Source organism: Drosophila teissieri, chromosome 3R (assembly GCF_016746235.2).
Source record: "Drosophila teissieri strain GT53w chromosome 3R, Prin_Dtei_1.1, whole genome shotgun sequence".
NCBI classification, from domain to species: domain Eukaryota; kingdom Metazoa; phylum Arthropoda; class Insecta; order Diptera; family Drosophilidae; genus Drosophila; species Drosophila teissieri.
Genome location: NC_053032.1, coordinates 15,536,821 through 15,563,274, shown reverse-complemented (window position 1 = coordinate 15,563,274; position 26,454 = coordinate 15,536,821). Strand labels below are relative to the sequence as shown.

At 45.9% G+C, this 26,454-nt stretch overlaps 5 protein-coding genes across 21 annotated transcripts in view; 4 read left to right on the top strand and 1 right to left on the bottom strand.

Annotated features, from left to right (window-relative positions):
- The first annotated feature begins 1,368 nt into the window (after window positions 1-1,368).
- Window positions 1,369-13,277, top strand: LOC122620832 (F-box/LRR-repeat protein 7). Its single transcript, XM_043798483.1, has 5 exons — window positions 1,369-1,761; window positions 10,586-11,467; window positions 11,528-12,325; window positions 12,488-12,667; window positions 12,731-13,277. Exons 2-5 carry the CDS (start codon window positions 10,651-10,653, stop codon window positions 13,264-13,266), a joined length of 2,331 nt encoding a protein of 776 aa, XP_043654418.1. The 5' UTR covers window positions 1,369-1,761; window positions 10,586-10,650; the 3' UTR covers window positions 13,267-13,277.
- LOC122620835 (kappaPI-actitoxin-Avd3c) lies at window positions 6,759-7,109 on the top strand. Its single transcript, XM_043798487.1, has 2 exons — window positions 6,759-6,822; window positions 6,892-7,109. Exons 1-2 carry the CDS (start codon window positions 6,759-6,761, stop codon window positions 7,065-7,067), a joined length of 240 nt encoding a protein of 79 aa, XP_043654422.1. The 3' UTR covers window positions 7,068-7,109.
- Window positions 13,278-13,297: 20 nt separating the features above from the next.
- On the bottom strand, window positions 13,298-14,642 carry LOC122620833. Its single transcript, XM_043798484.1, has one exon. The coding sequence runs from the start codon at window positions 14,514-14,516 to the stop codon at window positions 13,704-13,706; it is 813 nt and encodes a 270-aa protein (XP_043654419.1). The 5' UTR covers window positions 14,517-14,642; the 3' UTR covers window positions 13,298-13,703.
- LOC122620834 (mitochondrial import inner membrane translocase subunit Tim16) lies at window positions 14,612-15,582 on the top strand. Of its 2 annotated transcripts, none has more exons than XM_043798485.1 (3): window positions 14,612-14,763; window positions 14,832-15,149; window positions 15,208-15,582. In XM_043798485.1, the coding sequence occupies exons 2-3, from the start codon at window positions 14,987-14,989 to the stop codon at window positions 15,468-15,470; spliced, it is 426 nt and encodes a 141-aa protein (XP_043654420.1). In that variant the 5' UTR covers window positions 14,612-14,763; window positions 14,832-14,986; the 3' UTR covers window positions 15,471-15,582. The 2 variants fall into 2 exon arrangements, with proteins under 2 accessions (XP_043654420.1, XP_043654421.1); XM_043798486.1 differs by having other exon boundaries at window positions 14,641-14,763; window positions 14,835-15,149.
- Window positions 15,583-15,977: 395 nt separating this feature from the next.
- Window positions 15,978-26,454, top strand: part of LOC122621992 (synapse-associated protein of 47 kDa) — a 29,914-nt gene continuing 19,437 nt past the window's right edge. For 7 of the 16 annotated variants that reach the window (XR_006326260.1, XM_043800069.1, XM_043800066.1 and 4 more), the window contains exons 1-2: window positions 15,980-17,228; window positions 25,978-26,025. Coding sequence is in view for 15 of the 16 variants with exons in the window: in XM_043800069.1 (XP_043656004.1) it covers window positions 17,014-17,228; window positions 25,978-26,025 (263 nt within the window). In the remaining variant the exon portion in view is untranslated. Of the gene's footprint in view, window positions 17,229-25,977; window positions 26,026-26,454 lie in introns of all 16 variants that reach the window. The other 9 variants (XM_043800072.1, XM_043800071.1, XM_043800070.1 and 6 more) reach the window with 6 other exon arrangements.

Here is a 26,454-nt window from a genome sequence, read left to right as displayed (position 1 = left end):
TCATAAATTTGATAACCACACTTGCATGAGGAAAGCGTGCAGTTTTTATCCTAATTTGAATCCTAATTCGTAAGTCAAAACAATAGTTTCTGCCGGTGCACAGCTGCAGCTCGAACTCTCCGCTGTGATCGTTGTCGCGATCTGTTGGCCCGGTCGTCCTCCGACTTGCTCTGATTCTGCGCCCAACAACAATGTGGTGCGGACCGCTTGCATTCGCTGCTGGCGTCGCAGTTGCCGCTTACGTCGCTGCGGCCTTAGCTATTTAAAAACACCGCATTCCTGCGCCGCAGTCATTCAAGAAGAAGTTAAGAGCTGGGCTGGCTTAAACGCAGCAAGACGAGAGCGGACCAAAACTGAGCTGCCGCAGCAGCAGCCGAAGTCGAGCGCTGAACTTGTTTCATGCTACTTGGGCTTAGTGTGTGCCCGATCGATCCCCTATGCCGAGCCCCGCACCCCTCGCTTTTTTTGCCTCTTAAATGCTGTAATAAGCCAACAACAGCGGCCAGAAAACATGTTTATGAAAAGAAAGAAATTCCATTGCAAACAAAAGAGGGAGCGCGAGGGCAAGAGGCGTGCGCTGCGCATGCGCGCCTGTAATCCAGCTCACACATACACAGACCCACTCAACCATACTCTTAAGCCTCTTTTTTCAATTTTCAGCCTGGAATCTTGAGGGGCTCTCTTCTTGTATGCCAGTTAAGCCCACAGGCACGTTTAGTTATGCCGTGGTGGAAATATATTTGCGAGCTCAGCAGCAGAACAACAAAAACGGAAAAGTAGCACAACATGTTCAACAGGCGTTGCTTTACAAGGGGGCGGTAAGAGCGGGTAAGGAGTTTGGGAACACGGTGAAATAGTTTGAATAGGTGGTAAATTTAGATTTCCTAATAAATAATATTAATTGTTTATCTGAAAAATTATTCAAATATGTGTTATACATATATTCAAACCAAACAAAATAAATTTCACTTTGAAAAAAAATTATGTAATTACATTTATGAAGAAATTTAATCCGAAATATATTCATATTTTCGTATTTAATAATTTAAAAACACACTTTAAGATATGCAACATGTTTGGATAATTAAAATTAAAAACAGTTCATTCAAGCAATGAATTTTTGATTTTTCATTAACTATTTCGAATTCGAGGATGAAATTTTCCAACTTTAAATTCAACAAGTTCGTTGCCTAAGTCTTTTGTTTCGCCTGGCAATGCCCACCTCCCACTACCTGTGGTGTGTTTCCGCCACGTCCAAGAGAGCACGCCGCTCTCTTCGCTGCTGCCGTAGTTGGCGATCGATGGCCAGCACTCTGTAGTCTCTGCGCTGCGACGCGGACTCAGTTGCCATTTACCTGTCGACGGAGACGGATCCAGGTGCCCGCGTGTCCCGGTCTCGTAGAAGCGGATCAAACGGTCTCAAGGCGCCGCTCTGCGTTGCGTGCCTACGTGTCCTACGGGTGTGTGTGTGTGCATGTGTGTACGAGAGCCTGCGCTGGTGTTGGTGCCGTGAGTCAGTGAGCGCAAAAAAGATAACACAAAGAGCCATAGTGAAAGATCGAAACGCACACACTCTCACGCGACCTGCAATGAAAATAAAGTAGAGAAAAGAGTGCGCTAGTGTGTGCGTATGCGAGTGCCAGTGGAATAACAGAGAAAATAAATGGAAATTAAATGAAGCTGCAAAAACTGCCAAATAAACAAAGTGCTATGCGATGCATAAATGAGAACCCAAACGGAGTTACCTGTATAATCATCAAGGTAGAACGGGCGATCACAACTTATTAAATTGCAATTCGAGGTTCAGGTTTTCAGGCCCTCTCTTTCGCTCTCCCTCTCCCTGTCGCTCTCTTCGTTTCTGTATGGCTTCGTTAAGCATACGTGCATATATTCCATAGTTTTCTTTATTAATATTGCACGATCGTAAAATTGTAATGGAATTATTCGTACGCCCATTCCCTGTGACACCTCGCATAAGAGGAAAACTCTCGACCCCAAACCGAAACCAAAACCAAAACGAAAAACCAAACCAGTTGCAAAAGTTGTCACATTAAAATCACACCTTTGGAGATATATATTTATTGTTGTTGCTGCACCACTTTGGCATATAACTCGTTCGCGATACAACCACCGATGCAGATGCAGATGCGGATGGTGCTGGAGCTGGAGCAGGAGCTGGAGCTGGAGATACACCCTCTCCGCGAGGTGGTTGCATGCAAATTATACACGTAGAGGAAGTCGGGATCTCTCGACTGGTCATTAACTCAACTAGGAGTTGCTGCAACGGATATGTTTATGGCCAACTGATTGAATTTCATCCTCACACAAACGCATACCCGCGGCAATTATACGCCGAACGACTTTCCTTTTTCCCCCGCGAAAATAACTATATTCATATTTTTCCTGGAACTCCGCCATGCCCAGATAGACAGATACATAGAGAATTCTACCCAATGTTGGGAGTTCGCAGCTATGGCACACGTGTTGGCCAAATGTTTTCGGCTCTTCACATCATTAGCAAAGTGCCCGAGGGTTTGCCCCTGTAGTTCGGTTATCTGGAAACCATCCATATATGTATATGCTTTATACCCAACAGAAACCAACCGAAACCGAAACAAGCAGACGAATTTATTATGTCTGACTTCTCCTTTGTAATCTTAGCATGTTAAATGATTACAAATTGGACATTTGATATCACAACATTTTGGCATTTGTGTCGGGCTCGCACTTTCCCAGCCAGCGGCGATTCGAATCGAAAGCGGGCAAAGATCGCCCGCTTACTCGCGCATTTACCAGCAATTTCAAATATTTCCTACTAAAATGTCAACATATGCGCATTGCCATGACAGCCCAGCCAGCGAGCCACTTGGCCACTTGGAGAGCCAATGCAATCCACAATCCAGAGGTCCAACAATCCAACAATCCAACAGTCCAACAGTCCAGCATTCAGCCATGGCCCGCAGCCCCAATCAAAGCCAAAAAGCTTTCAAGCCAAAAGGCTGCCGCCATCGCAGTTGCCGACATGGAAAAGCCACTCGCCGATTTCATGAGATTTTCAACAGTTTCTTTTACTATATTTATTATTTTTATATTTCGAACTGCCTTGGCGGGGATCCATCAACTACTTAGGGAGTTTGGGAATTTGCAGTAGCTATCCATTGTTAAACTCACTAAAATGCTATTACCATTTTACTTTACATTAATCTTAGATCAAATCGTCGACTTCTCATTTATGTTATCTAGTTTAGGGATTTCTTTTCGTCAGCACAATCTTATAAAAAGCGCATTTAAAGATATTTATTGTATGGTATTTACAGATTTGTTAACGCCGAGTTATTTTTATATTTACATATTATATGTTTCCAAAGATTATTAGTAGAAATGTAGTGCATTTTCCGTATTTTCCGAATAATCGATTCCCTAAGCCTTGAATCTAAAGAGCACTTCCAGTTCGGTGCTTTCCTCCGGCTAATCGACTTTCCTTTCTTGTCCGCAACTTTTATTGTATGTCTCCCTGCGCTGTGTGAGTGCGGGTATTTATGTGTCTGTTTGTATGATTTCATAGCTCTTGCAACAGTGCAATCAGCAAATACTAAAATGCAATGCGACGTATTTTTTATTATTTATTTTTCCTTTATTTTTTTTTTCTTGGCGTTTTCTTTTTGCTGTTGTTTTTTTGTTTTGTTGTCTTGAAAGCCAAAGCTTGCCGCGAATCGTGGCCAAGAGAGCTCGGTGGTCGAAGCTGCAGTCTCTCACGCCACAAGCGACAGTTTTGTATTAGAAACGGCAACTTGTAGCTGCAGCTAGTTACGAGCTTGACGATTGCCTGCTAGAGGAGCGGGATGGGGAGGGTGAGGAAAGGAGAGGAGAGGGCGGCGGTGCAGGTGCGCAGGGGGAGGCTGGAGCTGGAATGTTGTTTCTACTTGCTAGTTGGCCATGTTGCTGAGTGACTGACATAGTTGCTGCCTCAATTGTTGCTGTTGCTGTTGTCGTTGTCGTTGTCGCAGGGCATTGCGGGCTGAACTTTAAAATTAAATTTGTTAAACAATTTATGTGTAGCATATTAGATGGCGGAAAGAGGCAGATAGAGCAGATAGATCTATGCGGGCGCCTTTTGGCCTAGGCTTGGGCTTTTGGCCATGCGGGCCACCACACTCACACAGATATAACCTGTTTGGCTCTCCTTCTCGACGGATTCCGATTTCCGAATGAAAAGTGGCCAAGAGTCGGGGACAAAACGGTGCTTTTCTCTTGCACTTATCACTTGATCATGGCCATCTCTCTGTCTTTCTCTCTCTCTTTAATGAAATGTAATTTGAAAAATTGCGCGCGGCAAATTGTTGGCTTCTTGTTAGAGAGACCTCGTTGTCTTGTGCAGAATTTCAAATATTTTGTCTTAATTAAAATTATCCGATCTCTGTCTTCGTTTAGCAGCCGTCTAGCAGCGAAAAGTCGGGCAATGCTTTTAGATAAATTAACTCTGACATTTGGTCCGTCAAGCATTTGTCGCTTTTTTGCATTTGCTCGACATTTTTATTGGACTTTGACTTGGCCTGGATTTATGTGCTTCGAATTCGGGGATCTCGGTAGTGGGGATCTCGGATCTGCGGATCTGGGGATCTGGGGATTAGCCGTGGTGCCATCATTCACGTCCGCAATTGTGCTGGCCCCGTCAAAGTCGGCGCTGCCCCTGGAACAGCATGTAATTTGCAATGAGCTCGCCTTGTTTCTGGGTCTCATTTTGTGATTTATTTTGCCCGGGCTGGCTGTTTAATTTCAGCTTAAGGCACACTCACTGCCAAAAGTTATTTTCGGGGCCGTGGCGCAGAACAAAAGACTCAGGCAGCGAACTGGTTCGCCTGGAATTTGAATTATGCTCGAGTCGAGGATGAGAAGCTGGCCAAGAATCTGCCTTTGATTGATGACAGTCTCAATGTTTCAATCGCCGCGACTGCGTCTTCACGGTTGTTATTGTCTTCACGGTTCATTATATAAGATTCGGTTTAATTAGTTCGACTGAAATCTGCGCGTTCTTCCTTAATGGCTCGGGTGAAATTTTTAGTTACAGATAATGACGAAAGAAATGGCACAAAACCATTAACGAAATTTGAGAAAAACTTTAAAAGCAAGTCCAATTTTAATGGATAGCGCGTAGACGTCAAGAAATCAATTTATATATACATAGTATATATATAAGTATTTAACATTTTTTGCACTATCAGATCAATCAGCGCTGAACAAAAAATGAGCGATGGCCAAGTGGAAATTTAAACGAGTTTTTCCACAGTCACTGAGCAGCTTCCTGAGAAAGTTTTTTGCCTAGGTAATTGAGATTGCAGAATCTACAAATTGATACAAAATTCCAATAATTTACAGTTAGCGGGGAAGGAACACCATATCCGCCGATATCGCATAGCTCGAAATCAAGCCGAATGCTCTAATTAATTTCGCTACGACCACATTGAATCTTCATTCGTTCCATTCAATACTTTCTACCAGATCAATCTCTTTCTCCCGCTTCTACTCTACGGCCTATTGAGCTGGAACTTTGATAATGAGTGCCTATTTATGCATGCATAGGCAAAAATATGGCCCATTCCAAAGTGCCGCCCATACATATTTAATAATACGAACACATTCTCCCCTCTTTCTCGTGGCGAAACATTTCAAATTCTTTGTGAACTGTGTCAACTTTCAATTCTTTTCATCGCATATTTGCATAGAGACAACAGCAACACGAGAAGCCACGGAATTCGGGTTCATTTAACTTAACTGAACGGTTAACCGAGTTCAGCTATTGTTGCGGCAAATTAAATGTGTTGAAATAAATATTTAAGCAACGCCTAATTGCCACAGAATGGCAGTAAATAAATAAACTTCGGAGTTCTTAAAGTTAGTAAGTGGGTAAGCCAGTTTCGGAATGATGTTAAGTCCGCATAATGGGATATTTAATTACCTTATGAATACAAATAATGTTTAATGCAAAACGAACCGTAAGCATTTAATAGGGTATTTAGATTGCGGCTGTCGGTTGGCTCATTAATTCACCTATAAAAGCTGTTTAATATTCGTACCTTGTGCATTTATCAACTTACAACTCAGTCACACATCAAAAATGCTGTTAAAATGGCTATATCTCGGTCTGATCTTGATAGTTATTACACCTCATATAAGCAGTTGTAAGTAGATGTCCGAAATATATTTAAGACATGTTGAAGTAATTAAATTTTGTTGATTTAGACAGAGCTCTTTGTCGTTTGCCTAAAAATTCTGGAAAAGGAACGTTTTGGAACATTCGCTGGTACTACGACAGAAATAGGAGAGCCTGTGGGAAATTCAGGTTCTATGGCAAACGTAGCAGTGTAAATGGAAATGCAAATAACTTTGCCTCCTGGTGGCAATGCAACAAGAATTGTCCCTAAATTAATACCCGGCAACATTTAAATTTTAAACTATATGTATTCATTATGAGGTGTTTTTCATTAGGCAGTTAAATTTTTGTTGTAGTTTTACATTTCACGTTAACTGTATACTTCATTCACACCTGTTTTTGTTTATTTTTTACAAATGCCTAAGAAGAAGAATGATTTGAAATGTACAACTAACACAATATTTGGTTATCATAGGCAATAATTAGACAAACAGTTGAGTTTGTTGTATACCACCTGATTTAATATAGCGCTCTAGCCCGAAAACAATTGCTGGTGGCATAAAAGTCGTCGATAGATATTTATTCTGGTTAGTTTCAATTGTTCACCATGCTCTTCAAGATATCGTGTTTCCTCGTTCTTTTGGTGCTCTGTCTGCAGCAGAGTCATTCGAGTAAGTGTGGATAGTCCTCAAATATTGTGGAGAAGTACCTTATTAAACTCATCTGCCATGCGATTTTAGTCAAACCCAGATGCCTAAAGCCACTGGATGTGGGCAAAGGAAAGGCCTATCTGCGCAATTGGTACTACAACTCCACAACGCAGAGGTGCCAAAGGTTCATCTTCTATGGTGGTGCGAGGAATGGCAACAACTTCGATAGCCAAGCTCTTTGTCGCAAAATTTGCCAATTAATTTGAACAACACTGGTGTTTGGAAAGAACAACGATTTGAATCGAACAATACCCAATAAATGAGACTTAAATACGTTAAGGCAAGTCGAGCTAATTGCATTTTGTGTGAAATCGCTGAGAAAATCAAGTTGATGCTGCGCCCATTTTTGCTGGCAAGAAATATTTCATATAACTTTAGCTCATATATAGTTATTCTTTTTTTTTGTTGTAAAACTTGTCAGCGCCACCCACTTTCTAGGCAGCGCCGGCTAGCACCACAGAGGGTGTTTATTTGCCCAGGAGGTGTTTGGCGGGTGCGCTGACAACCCAATGGAGCCGCAGCAGCAACTGCGGCAACAACAATTGCAGCAGCAACCGCAGCAGCAGCAGCACCATCAACGTTTTGCTAAATCAAAATTGACACTATGCAAAAAGCCAACCCACAGCGCGGCAATTGCTGGGGAAAACGGTAGCCACACACACACAGCCACTCCGTGGAGCACATGGCTCTGGGCCAAGACTTGGGGCCAGGCGCTCAGCATGCCAAGCCATGGAGGCCAAAAGGTGCCCGCTGTCCGTGGCGCCAAGATGTGTTGTTGTTTTGCTGCTCGGCGTTAGATTTCAACCATGTGCAGACAACGGTCGCCACACACAAACGCTGGAAATAGCAGTTATTAGTTTGACACAGCGCACAGTGTGCCCGATGGGGCTTATAAATGGATTCGGGGGGAATACAGTAATCAGGGAGGTGATAAAATGGGCATTGCAAATAATGAGAAGGAAGGTACAAGACTGCCCATCGAAACTCCACTCATTTAGTCAGTTAGGAAAAGTCTGAAGTGAAGGCCACTACTCGTGCATTTATTCGAATTACCCACTCTGAGGTGGTGCAGTTCGCAGTTTAATTAAATATTTCTATCTTATCTTAACAATCGCCCCACTGTGCCGAAGTAGTCTTGCCATGTTCGAGTGCACCGTGGGCACCGTGGGCACCACGATGGCGACATTTGCTCATTAAGCATATTAAATAATTAGTACTTGTTGTTGTCATATTTTATGTGCTCGTTTGTGTGCTCGTTGAGCTCACTTGAAGAGGCTTGGCTCGGACTCGGACTCGGACAGGGAAATATGGACAAGCACGTAAAGATGGAGATAGGAACATAGACACAGATCGAGATAGATACAGATACAGTGCTGGACCAGTTCCCAGTGGACGGTCGCCGATCGCTGGCCTTTGCTGGCTTTTTAATTTTTATTTCACCAATAAAACTTGCGAAATATATACGCGGCTTAATTGAGCAGCAATTGATTGAGCAACTTGACAGATACGAAGGTAATCCGGGATATAAATTTAATGCTGAGCACACCTAAGTGCAATGGTTATAAAAAGGCAAAAGATAATATTCTTTAGTCTAAATAAAATAAAGCGAAATTGCTTAACGCATCGTAAATTCTCAGTTAATAATAATTCTATAATAAATGGGAAACTAATCCGGATTATTAATATATATTGACTGGTCCATTAGGTTTTATTTGGATAAAATGTAGATAAATGTACAAAATCATGGTGAATGATACATTTAAAGAAAAACTTTCTCCTAAACTTTCTTGGACCAGGCTTAAATCCTAATCTGAGTGCCAAGTGTTGGAAGACAAGAACTTTACAAGCTTCGTGCGTTGTTTACAACACTTAATGCGTTACTAATGATATTTTAGGCCCTTCAGTCGAAAGACAAAGCGTAAAACAAACAAAATGAATTACATTTGCATGTAAATTTATGCAAATTCCATGATGTGTTGCCCAATGAACCATTTGACACTTTTGTCCACACACCGAGCGTGCTTTATTAATTATTTATTGTCCAACTATTGTGAATTATGGCAACGGCTGGCCCTGGTCTAGGAAAAAATCGAATGCCTCTCCTCGAGTGGATTGAATTGGGCTTGAGTGGACCAGAGTGAAGTGATCTCTGGAGCATAGAGCATGGAGCATGGAGCTTGGAGCTTGGTGCTTGGAGCATTTTCCTTTCTTTCTTCGGGGATTTTCGTTTGGGCCTTCGAACCAGTTGAGCGACATTCCATATGAGGCATACGCGACAGGCGGCGGCTCCACTTCACTTCACCTCGGATTCAGATTTAGATTCTCAGCTTTGGTCTCGGCTTGGGTCTGAATTTTGGTTTTGGTTTTGGTTTCGGTTACGGAGATGCTAAGATTAATCAGCTGCCATAAGCCAAATGACAAGACATATTTCCGTAGCTCCAGCAAATGTGCTAGAGCGCCGCGTTATTATTATGGCCAGCCTATTTGTGTTTATTTATGGCGTGGCCACAAAATGATACAACACAAAAATAAGAAATCGAAATTAATTTCAAATTTGATTACAATAAAAATAAAGCCGGGCGCGGAGCTCCACTTGTGAGTAGCTTGTGATTTACTCGTCCCAAAAGTATGCCACCCCAGCCCCTTTTTCCGTAGGTGTGCCCCGTAAGAAAACAAACGCTGCCCCACCCAGAAATGCCACGAAAATTTGAAGTAAATTTATAGTTTTCTATTAGGAGATAGCACAGATGGGCGAGTAAATTATGCAAAGCCCCCAGCCGCAGAACGGTTATGGCTTCTGCCCAAATCTCTGGTTCCTGTTCCTAACTTGCCGAATTGGGTTACTTTCGGCTTAATTTAAGGTCTTAAGGTTAGGCCAAATTGCGGATGGCCACAAGCCAGCCCACGCCTCCGCAGCCTCTGCAGCCTCTTCCTCATCCCAAATACACAGGTCCCCATCCTCCATTCCCCGACCCGCTGCCCCTGCCCCTGCCCCTGCCGCTGCCCCAACAAACTGGTTCCGGACCAACAACAATGAATGGAGCTTGGAGCGCGACTGAATGGAAATGACAGCATACGTGTGGCCAAATAAAAGATATACCCGTTGTTCACATACAAAGCTAACCAATGATTTTTGTTCGGAGCGTGGGCGATCCCCTTATTAATTGTGAAAATATATACGTGCGCAGAACGATTTGTTTGCCGACAACCGATAATTCCAGCAATCCCCAACTCACCCACAAGAGTCGAGTGCTGGATTTGAAAGGTCAACTGCAGCTAAGTTTCGGAGGAGTGGTGGGCACAGAAATGTATACATATATATTTTATGACTCCCAGTTATGCCTCACCATCGCTGCCTTTTTCTCTAATAATTGCGAATGGCATGCAGACCCACAAATGACTACCCACACACACATCCAAGTCGCCAGGCATTCCGTGTTCACCATTGCCATCGCAGATTTGAATTCCATTCGCCGTCTGGCACACATATTGTCTTGATTGGATGGAGTCTTTGGATTAAAAGATATTAGGCGAATCCACTATGATTATAAATCAATGGGAAATAATCAAGCATATGCCGTCTTAAACGGTTCTTAAATTCCTTAATCTTAATCCCCTAATCCCCTGATGCCATTTCACTTATGCAGCTTGAGTCTTCCCATTTAAGAAATGGATTTTACACTATTGAAAGTATTCCTAATTTGTCTAATCGACCATGTTGCAGACCTTCGTGCCACTCTAGAGGCCTCTAGCTGATAGACAAGCATCCAACCCGCAGAGGAACCAACCATGTCGCACAAGACGAGCAACCGTCGCAGCAGCGACCTGGAGTGTCCACTCGCCTCATTGGGCCGCAACAGCAATGCAGTTCGCGACCACTACCACCATCCGCATCCGCTGAGCTCCAGTCCGCTGGATCCACAGGCGTACAAGATGATGTCCCGCAAGTCCTCCAATCCCGGCCTGGAGGTGGCCGAAGCGCTGGCCTCGCGCAGCTCCACGCCGCCCAGCGACCAGGCGGCGGCATCCTCGACGGCAGCAGCGGCAGCGGTGCTCCACATGGTGCAGCAAAAGGCGGCCACCTTCGAGCTGAGAGGCCGCCACTCGCGACCAGCCGAGCAGCAGACCAGCTATGCAGCCCATTCCACGGCTTCTGTGGGTAGGCATGCAAAGAAGTCCCCCGAACTACCAGCTCCGGCCTCGAGGAACGTGGCTCCCGTACCACAGCCGAGGAACTTCCTAACACTGGAACATGTCCTGCAGTTCGGAGCCCAGCGGCCCAGTTGGATGCACGGCAACAGTGCGGACACGGAGGATTCGAGTGACAACAACGCGGGTGGCGGTGGGGCGGGAAGTGGCAGTGGTGGAGCTGGAGGACGGAGACGTGCCCAAGGTGGCCGCTGCAGTGTGCCCACTGTACTTAGCAGCAATGGCAGCGGCAGCGGCAGCAATGGAGCCCAGTACCTGCTGGACAAGAAGATGGAGTCACTGTATCTGGGCAACGCCCTGAGAGCCCTTCCCTTGGGCGCCGAAGCAAGTCAGTTCCAAAACGAACGCTACTACCTGGAGGATTACAGCAGCGGCAGCGGGAACGAGCGACTGCCAGGTGGGTGGACCGTAATGCAAGTCCTGAAATCATACTAACCCTTGTTCGTCATATTCCCAGAACGCCTGCATCACCCGCGCACCTCCAGTCCCAGCGAGACGAGCGGTTCGGATCGCTACCTGCTGAACCGGAGCTCCAACTCCAACCACCTGCACTCCAAGGGCCAGAGCCTGTCGGACGGGCTGTGCAACCTGGGTCGCTTCTCGCCCAGCTTGGATCAGGGCTACGCCACACTGGTCTCACCCTCGCCCACCGGTCACCATTCGAGTGGCGGAGCAGGCAATGTGACCAACTCCACCACGGCCAGTGGAGCGGGCATCATGGCTAGCAGTACGCCAGCCACAACGCCACGAAGGGGAGCCTCCAGCAATGGATTGGGAGGAGGACCAGCGCCTGGCACCGCCATTGGACCGCCGCCCTGGAATCGCAAAGGTCCCTTCCGCTGCGGTCCGCTCTTTGATCGCTTGCCCGACGAGGCCGTGGTGCGGATCTTCTCGTGGCTGGACAGCTGCGAACTGTGCAACGTGGCGCGGGTCTGCCGGAGATTCGAGCATCTCGCCTGGCGACCCATCCTGTGGAAGGTGATCTCGCTGCGGGGCGAGCACTTGAACGGCGACAAGACGCTGAAGATGATCTTCCGCCAGCTCTGCGGCCAGAGCTGCAACGGCGCCTGTCCGGAGGTGGAGCGCGTCATGCTCGCCGATGGCTGCCGCATCTCGGACAAGGGTCTACAGCTCCTCACGCGCCGCTGCCCCGAGTTGACCCACCTGCAGCTACAGACCTGCGTGGGCATCTCCAATCAGGCGCTGGTCGAGGCGCTGACCAAGTGCAGCAACCTGCAGCATCTGGATGTGACGGGTGAGTAGAAATAGCTTATTGGATCTCGGATCTTTTAAGCCGAGATTTATACAACTTATGCCTATTAAAAAGATACAAATCACTTGACACTTTTAAAAAACATATTTTGAATAAGGGATTAGCTTATTTGCATAATTCATGTTTAATATTATTTTTCCTCAGGCTGCAGCCAGGTGAGCAGCATCAGTCCTAATCCCCACATGGAGCCACCGCGTCGCCTGCTGCTCCAGTATCTGGACCTCACGGACTGCATGGCCATCGATGACATGGGTCTGAAGATTGTGGTCAAGAACTGCCCCCAGCTGGTTTACCTTTATCTGCGGCGCTGCATTCAAGTCACAGGTGAGTTGGAGTGGATACCGCTTATAATACCATATGAATAACATTGTTTCCTACATGAAATAGATGCGGGCCTCAAGTTCGTGCCCAGTTTTTGTGTCTCGCTGAAGGAGCTCAGTGTGTCCGACTGCCTGAACATCACGGACTTCGGATTGTATGAGTTGGCCAAGCTGGGAGCGGCGCTCCGCTACCTTTCCGTGGCCAAATGCGAGCGGGTCTCGGATGCGGGGCTAAAGGTGATTGCCAGGCGGTGTTATAAGTTGCGCTATCTGAATGCTCGAGGATGTGAGGCTGTTAGCGATGACTCCATTACGGTCCTGGCGCGATCCTGTCCACGTCTGCGAGCTTTGGACATAGGGAAGTGCGATGTGAGCGACGCGGGACTCCGAGCTCTGGCCGAGAGCTGTCCGAACCTGAAGAAGCTCAGCCTGCGCAGCTGCGACATGATCACGGACCGCGGGGTGCAGTGCATCGCTTACTATTGCCGCGGACTCCAGCAACTGAATATACAGGACTGTCCGGTGTCCATCGAGGGCTACCGGGCGGTGAAGAAGTACTGCAAGCGCTGCATCATCGAGCACACCAATCCGGGATTCTGTTAAGATGCCCCATAACTGGTGGGAGCCACCACAAAGCACAGAGGCAGGCCATATGAGCACAGACGTGAAGGGAATTTATGGGCAAAGAATACTCTCGGAAAACAAATAAGTGCCAGGCAAATGTTAGCCCCAAACACAAGGACTTTTGGGATACAAGTCCTCAAGTTTTAGTTCAATGATGATCCACTCAAAAGGAAGGGAGCTTAGCAGAGAATCGCTTGGTTCGGATATTATTTATATAAAGAGCGTATCTTAATCTTAAATCGTTCTCTGTAAACTTGCCACGACTTTGCCCGAGCTAAATAAGATTATTGTAAATTGTATATATCAAACCGACGCAGGACAGGACTAGCGTAGCATAGAGCATGTTCATTAGACTATGTCTAAGTAGACTAATTCTTGGAGTAATAAATTATTTTCCCCACCAGAAATGGTTCGGTTCAGTGCTTAGCTTTTGTTTTCTTCCTTCCTGCCTTTCTACCCAAACCGTCGAAAATGTTGGGTTTCAATTGCGGCACATGGTCAAGGATGTACGGAGGACGTACGTCCATCAGCTCCCGCGTGTACTGGGTTCCGTGCTTGGTCCTGCGCAGCCGATCCAATTCGATGGTGGCCTTTATTGGCGACGGTTTCGCACCCTGCGCTGACTGCACAAATGGAGTGATCTTTATGTTGGTGCAGTGTCCCCGCTCCAAATAGTTAATAGTAGCCATTAGGGAATGTATATCCGCGATGACGGACGAGGTCTGTTTGTGGATTCCTTGCAGGGCTTTCAGGATGGCATGGATCCTGGCCAGCCGCTTGTCCACAGGGGATAGAGTCTGGGGATCGCAGCTCTTTCTCTGATGCGGAACTGAGTACTTGGTAAGCTGGTCTCCATTGGTCCTTGGAGGAACGGGTATGTCTAGGCATGGCTTGGGCACCAACTGCTCCGACACCTCCATCAGACGCACCTGCTCCTCAAAGGTGCTCATGGGCAGCTTTCCTATTATGCGACGCAGTTGCTTGTGCTTTTTGGGCGAGAGTAGGTGCTTGTGCTTCTTAAAGCGCTCCACTCGGCGGTGCACGGTTTCCATCATCGTTATCCAAACGTCCATGCCCTGTCGCTCCTCCTCAAGTTCATTCTGCAGTCGTACGCGCTTGGACCGAAAGTGCCGCAGTTGTCGCTGCAGCAAGTGCACCCGATTCTGGTCATTCTGGTGCTCACGGACCAGATGGTCGTAGGCCTTTTTCCAGTTGGGTTCCTGAGTCATTGGCTTAACTGGGAATTTTGAATTTTTGAAAACGATAACTGACAAATGCTGTGATGTTATCGATAGCACAGTAGTCGTCTAGAAAGCATTTGGATATTTCGATTTTAAAAATATTTCGTTACTCAAGAAAATCTATCGATAGCTATTGATGACAGCCGTGTACCATCACCACCCAATCAGCTGTTTCACCTGCTTTTCGCCGCCTGCTAGTTTGTAAATATCTGGAGTAAAAGCTAAAATTCGCCTGGTAGCTAAATAAAATTATAAAAAACTATTTCAAATTCAGTGTTAAAAGTTATGTACCCATGTCTTTAGAAGGACGCCTGTTAAATAATACAATTGGAACACTGAGGACCAGTACGGTGTTGCGTAATTTAAGCGACACGTTTTTTGAGACCCCAAATTAAGCTGTACACATAGAGCGCCGGAGATTTACGTACGAAAAGCAGGGAGCACAAGAAACCGACGCCATGGCCAAGTATATCGCCCAGATTATCGTGTTGGGCGCCCAGGCAGTGGGAAGAGCCTTCACCAAGGCGCTGCGCCAGGAGATCGCCGCATCCCAAGAAGCGGCACGACGGGCGGGTGGTGGCAAGCAGGGCGACAAGAGCGCCGAGTCCAACCTGCGCACAGGTAGGTCTTTGTCACAGTTATCCTATCTACTTCAGTATTCATACAATTATCCATGCAGGCATGACGCTGGAGGAAGCCAAGCAGATCCTGAATATAGATGACCCCAAGAACGTGGACGCCATCATCAAGAACTACGAGCATCTGTTTCAAGTGAACGAACGCTCCAAAGGCGGCTCCTTCTATATCCAGTCAAAAGTGTTCCGGGCGAAAGAGCGGCTGGACCATGAGATTAAGGCCCAGGAGCAGCCGAGGTCGTCGAAGACAGAAGCAGCGCAAGAGGCGGAGGAGGAGTCCCAAAGCAGAGCGCGGCAGCGGCGCTGAGCATCAATGTTGCCTCCAATCGAACTATTTAGCTGATAATTGATTTAAAAACTACGTGTTAAGTACAAAAAACGAAAGTCTGTTGGTGTAAATAGAGATTTACGAACATGAAGTCAAGTGTAATCCCTTTACGAGATGAGGGCCACTTCTCGGGCATACAAATGTAATGGAGTTCTTGTAGACTAGCACGGACTTCCTCAGATAGTTAGGTATAAATATTTTACCCTTAAATAGAAGCTAACTAAAATCGGTTAACGTTTTTAAGATTTAGCTCATAGGGGTGTAAAAATAAAAATATTTCAAGCATCAGCTAAGTTCCGTACATTGATCTAGCTTTATTAAGTTTTACGAATGTAAATAAAAATAATGCTGCAATGGACTTTCTGATTTGGGAAATAAGAACTTGGAAAATTTGAATTCTACAATCAGCTGTTGCAGAAGCTAGAGATGCAACCGCATATCGATAGAGTGCTCGCTATCGACCGACGGCCGTCAGCTGTTCGATGGGCAGCACTGGCCGAGAACCAACCGAAAATATCCATTCCTGGTGCGCAGTTGTTGTTTCCACAGACGTGTCAATTGTTTGTCTAATTGCGCCAGCAGCAGCAAAACGACGCCAAAACACACATGCGCATTCCAGCGCACAAGTCTCCCACCCACGAAAATCGCAATACCATCGCCCCAGCAACGCCGGGGAGGGGGTGCACTCCACTTTTCCAGGGAGAAAGCGAACGCACGCATACAAGAATCTGAACTGAATCAGAGAATCTGAGAATCGAGTCCCAATCCGAATCCGAATCCAAGAGAGCAAAGACGCCACTTCAGCTCGGTATTTGAGCCATCGACATTCCGCTGCTCCGTTAGTTTTCAGAGGACCTTCGAAGTGGGCAGCCGAAAATCCAAAAGTCTCCTGGCAACGAACGAAAAACCAAGGAGAAAAAAAATAAGAAAAGCTAAATCTAGTTGGCAGAGAAAAGCTCAAGTGGTAATTGGCTGCGACTCAAATTACTTTAGTTGTGCAAATAGCGAACAGAGCTATAAACTAAAAACAAAAGAAACTCGAGCGTGGCGTGTGTCCATGTGGAAAATCGATCGAATCGCAGAGTATTTATCGTGTAATTGTGCCCAATAGCCACGCAATTCCCAGTCCGTTTTATTGATTTTCCCCACCGCCTCGTCAAGTAGCAATAAAAACCATTCTTTTCCCTTCCATCTCGACCATCTGGCCAACCCAATTGCAGCGTGCAAAATTCGAATAAAAAAATTGCAAGTTAAATGCGAGAATTTACATAACGCCGAGCGTTGAAAGTGAAACTTCTGTGGTGCGAACGAAACACTGAAAGAAAGGAAAACCCATTACAGGACATTCTATCTCTGCCCCTGCCCAGTGTAGTAAAAGTTGGAGCGCCAGGAGCGGGAGAGCCGTGGAAGACCGTGAGAACCGTGAGAGCCAGAGAACCTAGAGAGCGTTGAACGTGCGCACGTCTTCCCAGTCAGGACACACCACCAATCCTTGAGAGAATCAGCAGGAGCAGGAGCCAACATGTTTTCGGGCCTAACAAATCAATTCACCTCGCTGGTGGGCGCCGTTAAAGGAGGCGCTGGCGATGAGGATGTGCCCGCGCCCACAGGAGATGCGCCCGCAGCCGCTCCAGCAGCATCCACATCCGTGGAGGCCAGCGCCTCCTCCGTCGTGGATCCGGAAGCAGCAGCCGCCGCCGGTGGCGAGGGACTCGAGGGCGAGGAAGCTGGCAAAAGGTGAGTGTGAATCGTACACTGCGCCCTGGGTAATCCTTCGACCCATCTCTCTAGTCTTCCGTGACTGTGACTCCGAAATCCTGACTTCAGTCGACCTGACATGGCGTGTCAAAGTGACCTTGCTATTTGTACCTTTTAACATTTCGCCCTATGGAGCGAAGTGCCCTCCTGGCAATTGCTCCCTTACGGCACATTCATCATTGTTTTGACACACTCCGCTTATCCTGCATTCTACGTTGCATTCCGCACGCGCTCACGTGACTGAACATAATTGCTTAAACTGGAATCGAAATGCCCGATAATTTCCCTCCCATATATATCCTATATTGCTCCGTTTCCTTTTGAAGAACCTATCCTTTTTCCCTGAACATTTATGGCTGGCCATTTCGATTTGAAAATGCATGGCAAAATGGCTTTCAAATGATTCGTGGAATGGCGAACTGCGGCGTGCAGACAGACTGTTTTGCCAATGTTGAAAATTAGGGTTCTTCTGTTAATTAAAATAGAGACTTAACCCTAAAGGTGTCTGTCATAAGCAAATTAAATTAGTTCCCTTTTATTATTATATTATTATTATTATTTTAATCGTCTTACAATCTTTATTCATTCAGTCATAGAGAAGTCCTTTAAGCTGACATATATTTATTACTTAGCATGGCAGACTGCAAGTACCAAACGAATTTATTTGCCCTAATTTTGTTGACCAAAGGAAATTCCTTGAGCTGTCAAAAAACGGAAAGGAGCAAGCTTCCGACTGGTTTCTCGGTCTGCTTCGCTTGAAATGAGTGATGGTACTGCCCTATTTCTTTTCGACCTCGCCGTATCATTTGACCTCGTCCTTCTCGCTTCCTCTCGCTTCATCAATCTCTGGGAAGCCTTCCACACCCAATCTGCGTTAAGTTTCATTTAACACACAAGAGTGTAAGCAATGTTTACTGCCGTTCAGCCTTCACTTACGGAAATAAATGAAAGTAAATTCCAATTATCCGGCTGATATTTTGGACAAGTTAAGCCCGATGCGATGGCCCGTTAATGCCACAAGTTGCAGGTTAATCCTGAAGATCAGCGGAAGTCAACTAACGTTGTTTTTCACTTAATTCAGCTCGTTAATATTTAATTGTGTGAGTGTGTGTTGCTTGCCAGGATGTCAATCCGGGGCACGTTTTCCCAACCAGCTGCCAACAGCTGGTGTCGTCGTTGTCGTTGTCGTCGTTGTTGTCTTTGAAACCCAAGTCCGTGATGTGTCACGCCTTTTCAACGGCCCGCCGTTCTCCTTTTGCCCCGCAAGTCCTTTCACTATCAATTGACATTGACGAGTTTGGACCACCTTCGTGTTGTTCTTTGTATCTCGTCGTTCTGTTACTCTTTTTGTTTGTCGTACGTTCCTACGTTCCAATGAAAATAATTTGCACGTGGCTCCTGCATAACCACAAAATGTTGAGTCATTCGAGCTGGCGGCTGTCCCTCCGCCGCGCTCGTCCGCTTTCAGCACTCGTACACTCAGCTTTTTTTGACCATCTTTCTGTGTGCGAAATACTGTCACCAATGTCGAGAGGGAGAAGGGGCAAGTGGAGCATTTTAAGGGGGCAGCGGGGCGTACTGGGAGGCAGGAGGCAGGATGTGTTCCTTTTGGTGGTTGCTTTCCAGTTTCCAGTTGACTTTTGCTCGTTTTGCGGATCGATACGAGAGAGCCGTGCGAAAGGACGCTCCATGCTTCTCTCAGCGAAATGTGCACATGTGATGTGGCCAAAACGAGTGGAAACGACGATGTCGGCCGCTCTAGAGGATTTGCTACTTCCCTCCTGCCCCGCCCCCTTGTTGTCCTTTTGTCAGCCTATTTAATAATTGTGCATTCAGAAAACGTGTGTGCTGGCTTGTTGCCTGTCTTTACGCCTGTCCCCCTGCCACACCAATCAGCGTTAAATCTCTATAATTTTCAATGAATTAATTTATTCAATTTTCGCTGTCGTGCATATTGAGTTGCTCATAAGGCGAAGGGGCGTTCAATATCCCACTTGGGCTGCCCAAAAAAGTAGGCTAAGCCGGAGTAACAGGCGAATGCATCTCCACCCATTAGTTCAGCCCTAGAAATCCCCACCTGAACAAGCGCTTCCTCGCTCCATTTCGGATTTTTTCTCTACTTTCGCCAGGGCCAAAGTTGTTGGCGCTTTCAAGGACATCTGCACTATTTGCACTATTTGCACTTGCTCTCTGCGAGTGTGTCTGTGTGCGTGTGCCCTTGCCTTTGTTGCTAAAATTATGCCAAAATAAAATGAAAACAAATACGAAGGGAAACGAAGGGGTAGCTGCTACGTGTAACTATTTCATCTTGCGCCCAAATTGCTTGGCAAACAAGCTGGACAAAGCGAAAGTACGCAATGCATTCTTAACGCCGCTTGACACAATTTACTCGCCAACAATAACAGCAACTCTTGATTGCCAGCAGTTGCTAGAAGTTGACATGGCATTCGGGTCGGGTCATCATTAGGCACACAAGCAGCAACAACAAGGGCAAACAAAAGTAAGGAATTAAATATTTGCACATGTCGCTTGGTCTTGGCCTGATTGAAATATGCCCCTGTATGCAAATAGCTATTCCGAGTTCTATTCAAATTATATAAATATTACATCTGCGCCAAAGTCCAACAAAGTCCAACAAGCAGAGCAAACCAAAGTCCGGCTGAGATTTTCCTTTTTTCGTTTTCCTTTCCGCCCACCTGGAGACGGCAAACATAATGAAATCAAAGCAATGGCCTCAAAATAAATAAATAAATGCGCGTCAGGTGATATGGAAAACCCACGGAAATTTATCGAGCGACATTTGGCCTCCCGAACTGGACACACACACACTTCCCAAGGATATAAAAATAAAAATAACAGAAACGAGACGGTCGGCGGGAATCCAATTGAAGCGCTGCCAAGCCGAATGCAAAAAGCCCCACAGGCTACTTAAATTTAAAGGCGGCATTAAAATTTCATGTCAAGGCAGGACACCGCCGGACATATCGCCATTCGCCAGCACATGGCGTGGGCGCTAACGACGCCTTGTGTCCGAGCACTTGCCATTTGACATTTGCCAGCCAAATTAACGCCCTGGCCCCAAAAGCAGCCAAACAATCCCTGTGGTCAGCAGCTCCTCCTCCTCCTCGTCCTGCTCCTTCACTCGCTGCAATTTCAGCTCGTTGCGGCAGGACCTTAATTGCCGCCTGCGCCCTGGGTGGGTCCTGTCCCGAAACTATTTGTTTTGTGTATTTTTACAGCTGTCGCACTTAATTCAATTTATACGCCGCTCGAATCTTTTCTGGTGCGGCATTGTGTGCTTATTGTTTGCACCACGAATTAATATTTATGCCTTTGGGCCTTTGCTACGTGCTAAATCATTCGGACCATATAAATAGTAATTTTTATGCAAATTAAGTGTTTGTCACACGAGTTTTTCACTGCCCAATTGCTGGCCAGGGATTTCTCACGCCCACTCAAAGAAAAGGGCGAATTAACAATGCGTGCCTCACGGCAGTCTTTTCACATAGAGTTTGATTTTTAATTTCCAGAAAGATGAATACTTCTTTCATTTTACTATACTATACTTACTATACTATACTATTTTTAGTGATTTTTGATTCATAAATCTTGTTATTAGGAATCTAAATACTTCCAGTTAGCGTGATACATATTTTATATATACGAACGACTTGGTGTTGTTGCGCATTGGCCAACTTTTTCGAGCTGCGAAAGGTACATAATTGGCCACCCAGTGGCTCCACTACTAATCAGAGGCCATCAAAGCGCCCAATCAGCTTAACACCGATTTTTATAGATCCACCTTTTGACCCCGACACGTTGGCGCTGTCCGTGCCACTTCTGCCACGCCAATTGGCGGTCAATTATGCCAGAAAGCGAAGTGGGCCAAAGGACTTGCCAAACGGATTTTTATGGCCCTGCACGCAGGAGCAGAGAAACCGGAATATCGACAAAAATAAAATTTAATGCTCCTCGTAAAGTGACCCCCTAAGTTGGCCAAGGTGCGAACGACGCAGATGGAGCATCTGCCCGGTCCGATTTAAAGCGCAATGAAATCAGGACACGGCAGGAGCATATGGAGATGTAGGAAACCGGGCGGGAAACATATGTTAGCAGTTGGACTTGGGCTCGAATAAAGATAAATGGAATGTCCGCAGGATGGGAAAGTGCACGACCGGAAGTCAACTAAAGCGAGGCAAGGCAACCGGAAGGCCAGTCACTGCTAAAAGTTTGTGTCCTGTTTGAGCCCTTCACGATAATGTTGCCACGTTACCATGCTGCCACGTTTCCACGTTTCCATGTTGCCAAGTTGCTGGGCCTGCTCCAGACGCAGACGATGATAAAGTCGCGTTAAGAGCCAAGACAAGCGCTGGCAAAACATAAATATTAACGGAGCGCGGAAGTGACAGGCCAACCGGGTAATGGCAACAAACGATGCAACAGACGGGGGCGGAGGAGCCACATCCTGGGAACAGGAAGCGAGGGACTTTGTGTGTGCGTGTGTGTTTGTGTGGGCGCGCACGCACACACATAAAAGCCAGCAGGCAGGTCTCGCAGGACCAGGACTTGCGTCAAAGTAGCAAATTACGGCGTATCGTAAAAACGGCAGCCAGACTACGTGCTTTGTTTCTATTTTCCACTGTCCTCGCAGCATGAGAAATGCTCTGCCAAAAACTTTGGTGGATGTCAGAAAGGCTGGCCTTCCTATATTTATGGTCGCGAGTGTGCGACTGGCACGTCTAAACTCAGCAAACTAACTTTCATCTGGTTGAGTGCTCTAAATTGTGTGTTTGAAATCTCTATTTGGTATCCTGTTGAAGAGATCTCTTGATATGATTTAAAATCTTAATATTTTTTAGTAAACAGTATTAGTTTTGCTTTTAAGAATATTAATTTTTAAAATAAATCCAAGCTCCCCGGATTATCTGTTTAAACGCCCCTCTTCTGCGCCAGTTTGCAGCATTGAGTGCACATTCGCAGTGCTTATCCAACTATGCAAATGGCTGTAGATATCACACACCATTCCCCCTCGACCGTAATCCCTGTTGGAGTCCTGTCAGTCACAGTCATAAAGCCAATGGTGCCAGCAAATAAACCGCCTCTTGAGTAATATTTAAAATTTACATAAAGCCGGCACGCTCTATAAAATAAAAAGAAAACATTAATAATACAGCAGGGCAAAAGTAGAAACCATCGCCGTTTGATAAGCCACCCACAAGCTGGGAAACTGGAAAACTGGGAGCCTGCGAGGGTTGTATTTGCATTGCGTTAATGGCAGCTGAGTTGCCAGTGCTAATAGCCAGACCCAATTGCTCATATGTACGTCTGGTTGTGCCCCCCATCCTGATGGGGTGTGTGATGATTTGGTCGAGTGTAAAACACATAGCCCCAGGCTTTCACAACGGCCATTTTGTTTTGTGCTGTGCTTCATAAATTTCTGCCTGGCTCTGCAGTTGAAATTTATGGCTGGGCTTTTTTCGGGCTCCGGCCTAATCACGATGACGGGGCGTATACGTAATGCGGAGTGTGTGTGGACTAGGTGGCGTTGGAGTAACCATCTGCGTTGTCGGTCGAGCCAACAGGACAACTCATTGTCTCTGGGCATCAATTCAGGTCTTTTATTGGCGAAACAGCCTTTGGCTGGCTTTTGTTTGCCGTCGGTCTAATGCAATTGCGTGGGTGAAAGTGGCGCAAAAATGTGTATGAAAAACACGCGTAATTCAATTTCAGCTTCGGAAGCTGCAGCGGCAAGATGGCTGGCCTCCTTTGGCAGCCACGTCGCCGAGAATTCAATTTTCGGTTGCGGATGCCGCCACCCGCGAAGCAACGTTAACGTGCGCAATTAATTCTGTCAACAACAGGCTTCTAAACGTCTACGAAAACGGCTCGTGGCCATGGTTTTGGGCCACGTTTTCTGCGTCGCACAATTTGCAATTTAAATGGCACGCCAGCAGCGGTCCAGAACTGACATTTCAACTCTTTTGGGTTAGGCTCCTCGAATTTAATCCAATTTCGGAGTCCTTTTTTGGGGAAATAATATAACTTTTAATGAGCGTGGCTTGTGATTTGGACGATTGTAATCAAGTTTCCGGGAAGCGGTATCCTTGAAAGTTTCCCCCACGCCTTTTCAATAAACAAAATTACTCGACTTCTCTGCTAATGACATTATCCAATGTTATGTTTTGGCTTCTAGCTGCTCTTAAGCTCCCGATAACGCAATCCTTTAAGTGAAAATTCACACATTCCATGGCTGTACGTGACATGCAGAACCTTTTACTTACCAAATTTTCGTGCCCAACGGCCTTCTTAAGAGGTTTCTGACTTTATCTACAAATGGTTGTCAAAGTTTCCCGAGCGATATTAAAGGCTTGCCACCCCTACTTTTTGGATGAAACTTTTTACGGCTTCAACGTTTATGACCAGCAGCCTTTTCAGCTTTTTCTATCTGAGGAATATCGATTTGGTTGTACTTATTGGCAGTGCCAGGAAAATACGTTACGGTACGTTAAGGAAGGTATTTCCACTTACTGACTTGACAGCAGTGGCCGCATACCGGAGTCAAAGCATTTCTTAATTAAATGACGACCTCCGCCTGCAACCCTTTTGCATTAGCTCAGGGTCAACCCATCCTGCCATATTGCATCTTTCATTAAATCGGCCCGATGCTGTGGGTGTGGTGGTGAGTGCAATTCATGCTTTCACCGATTCACTCTTCATTCATTCATTCAGTCATTCATTCGTCTGTGACTCAGCACGTCGTGTGTTTTGTGTTTTGTGTTGTGCAAGTTGGCCGTTAATTGAAAATCGCAAACGGCTTAGTCCTTCCATTCGACTGTGGCCCCTCAAACAGTTTGCTTTGTAATTGAGTAATGAAATATGCCAAGTCACACACTGCGAAACGAACACAGTTTCGCCTGCATAACAATTAAGATAATACGACTAGGGGGCACACGAAGTGACAGTGAGAAGGATTGCTGCGGAAAGTGTGCTAAAGGTCAACACGTTGCTGCATCGTGGCGCAGTCCTTGGATGCTTCATCGCAGGGTGCGGCAGTCGGGATTACGCGGCGTATGAGCAACACTCGTTGCCAATTCGAGAGCACCGAAGTCGGCAATAAAAACTGTTGCCTACTTAGCGGGGCTTACTTCAAGAATGGACCATATTGGTCCATATGCTTATTGATTTCGCTTCTACGAGACCATTCTGTGTGTACACTTGTTTTCGTACTTCCCCGACCATTCATTATATCCGTACGCTTGAGTCGGCTCAAATCATATTCCACTTGAAGGGCACTTGCATGCCTTGCTTTATTTATCAAGCGCAATAACCCATTATTATCTCATTAGTTTCAGGCGTAACCTCATCAGAACTAACGCTCTTGCCATATGTGCCCAAGTATTGGTGTTGCCATAAGTAGAGCAACCAAATGCAAACAGTGCAGCGTGCATTGAGTGGCGGAGCTCGCAACATGGCGTATACTTAATTAGCCTTATAATGAATGCCATGTTATGTAAGAGGACGCAGGAAGGAAACTCTCGAAGGCGACGATCCTATGCTGCTGCTGCTGCTGTTGTTGCGGCTGACAATTTGCCATAAACTGGTGGCTGGTGGCCCGCGAAATGGAGGGTTGCTAGATGAATCGCAGAGCTTCGCTTAATTGAATAACATTTTCAGTTGCCGCTGAATCGGTCGGCATAAATTACGCATGGCCACTCCCCAACATTGTCGCTCCACCAGCAGCAGCAGCAGCAACACAACACCACCCACACCGCCCTTTGGGTGGCCTTGCTTGCATGCATTTTGTTACATTACGTATACGCGAAGTGTGCCAGCTTAGACTTTTATCTTGGTTGCCCTTTGCAAGTTGTACGCCATACGAATACGAGTGCTGTTGTTTTGCTATTCAGGGCCTGTATCACAGGACACGAGCCGCAAACTGTATGCCATTTTCATTGGGTCAAGGTCAGAGTGCGATTTGCATTTTTTTTCCTCCACCTGCCATTCGATACGATTCGATTGGTATTGTTTATCAATAGAGTGCGGCTGTCCTTGTCGGCAAATTGCTACATAAATATCTGGAAAGCATCTACCCGCAATTCCCCCGTTGAGTTGATTTATGTTAAGAAATTGTTTTTCTCCGCTCAGCTGGATAACTTGCAGGATACTCTATATGTACGAATGGGCCACTGGGTCCGCTTGAGCGTGAACTTTGGTCTTTTATTTCGCTTTCATGTTGCGCCCGGTCCTGTTTCGCATTTGTAATCATATCCTTTGGCTTAATTAGAGGGTCAGGTCAGGAAGCATTTTAGTTTGGTTGGGCGTTTCGCAGGCCTTTCTGCCCCAACGGTTGCCCTGCCCCAACACGAAATGATCTAATTAATTTGCCTAACACATTCAAAATCGCTCGTGATATACATCTTCATTAACTTTGAAAACTTTTCACTCTTTTGCAGGTAATTATCCAAACGGCGAACAACGAACCAAACCGGACGAAAATGTAGTTCGGGACGGAGGAAGGAAATTAGATAAATTTATCAGTGCTTGCCAAACAGACTCGGCCGGTAACAGAAATACCATTTCCATCTTTTTCCTTATTTGAATTATTTGTGTAGTTTGTTTTCATTTAATTCAAAGTTGGTTTAATTTACCTAATTGTGAACCCTTCTGATTCTGTTTGATCAGATATATTTTGTTTATTTTGATTTACACTCTTATAATTTTCTTTTAGACTTCCCAAATCCGCCTCCCTGGTTGATTCATTAGTAACCGAAGCCACGTAAGTTCATTTCCTTTTATTTTGATATTATTATAAGTTTATACTTTTGCAATTATACCTACATAATTAGAAGCCATTATCCCACTACTTGGGCCCCAACAATAAACCACGAGTATTTACCTTTTTTCCAACGCAGCAAGAGGAAAACTTTTGCTCGCAGTCGTAAAATCATTAGCACAGAAACTTTTTCGCAAGCTGAGTCGCGACCACGCCCATTTGGGCCACAAATGGTGCAAAGGTAGAGGGCTAAGAGTAACTAGAAGGGCTGAAACCATAATCGCCGAGGGAAGTCACAAAGCTCGCACAAATTGCTTGCCCGTTGGCTACAAAAGTTGAAGTGGAGCCACTTTCACATGTGTAGTGACACTTTCGAGAGGACTCGGGAGTCCTTGCAGGTTGGCGAAACTCTGCCAATCGCCGTGGGAAATT

Excerpts from the sequence above, each read along its gene's own strand:
- LOC122620835 (XM_043798487.1), top strand. The coding sequence starts at position 6,759 with ATGCTCTTCAAGATATCGTGTTTCCTCGTTCTTTTGGTGCTCTGTCTG. Across the intron at positions 6,823-6,891 it reads TCTGCAGCAGAGTCATTCGA|TCAAACCCAGATGCCTAAAG; the intron begins GTAAGTGTGGAT and ends ATGCGATTTTAG.
- LOC122620832 (XM_043798483.1), top strand. The coding sequence starts at position 10,651 with ATGTCGCACAAGACGAGCAACCGTCGCAGCAGCGACCTGGAGTGTCCA. Across the intron at positions 11,468-11,527 it reads CGGGAACGAGCGACTGCCAG|AACGCCTGCATCACCCGCGC; the intron begins GTGGGTGGACCG and ends TCATATTCCCAG. Across the intron at positions 12,326-12,487 it reads GCAGCATCTGGATGTGACGG|GCTGCAGCCAGGTGAGCAGC; the intron begins GTGAGTAGAAAT and ends ATTTTTCCTCAG.
- LOC122620833 (XM_043798484.1), bottom strand. The coding sequence starts at position 14,516 with ATGACTCAGGAACCCAACTGGAAAAAGGCCTACGACCATCTGGTCCGT.
- LOC122620834 (XM_043798485.1), top strand. The coding sequence starts at position 14,987 with ATGGCCAAGTATATCGCCCAGATTATCGTGTTGGGCGCCCAGGCAGTG. Across the intron at positions 15,150-15,207 it reads CGAGTCCAACCTGCGCACAG|GCATGACGCTGGAGGAAGCC; the intron begins GTAGGTCTTTGT and ends TTATCCATGCAG.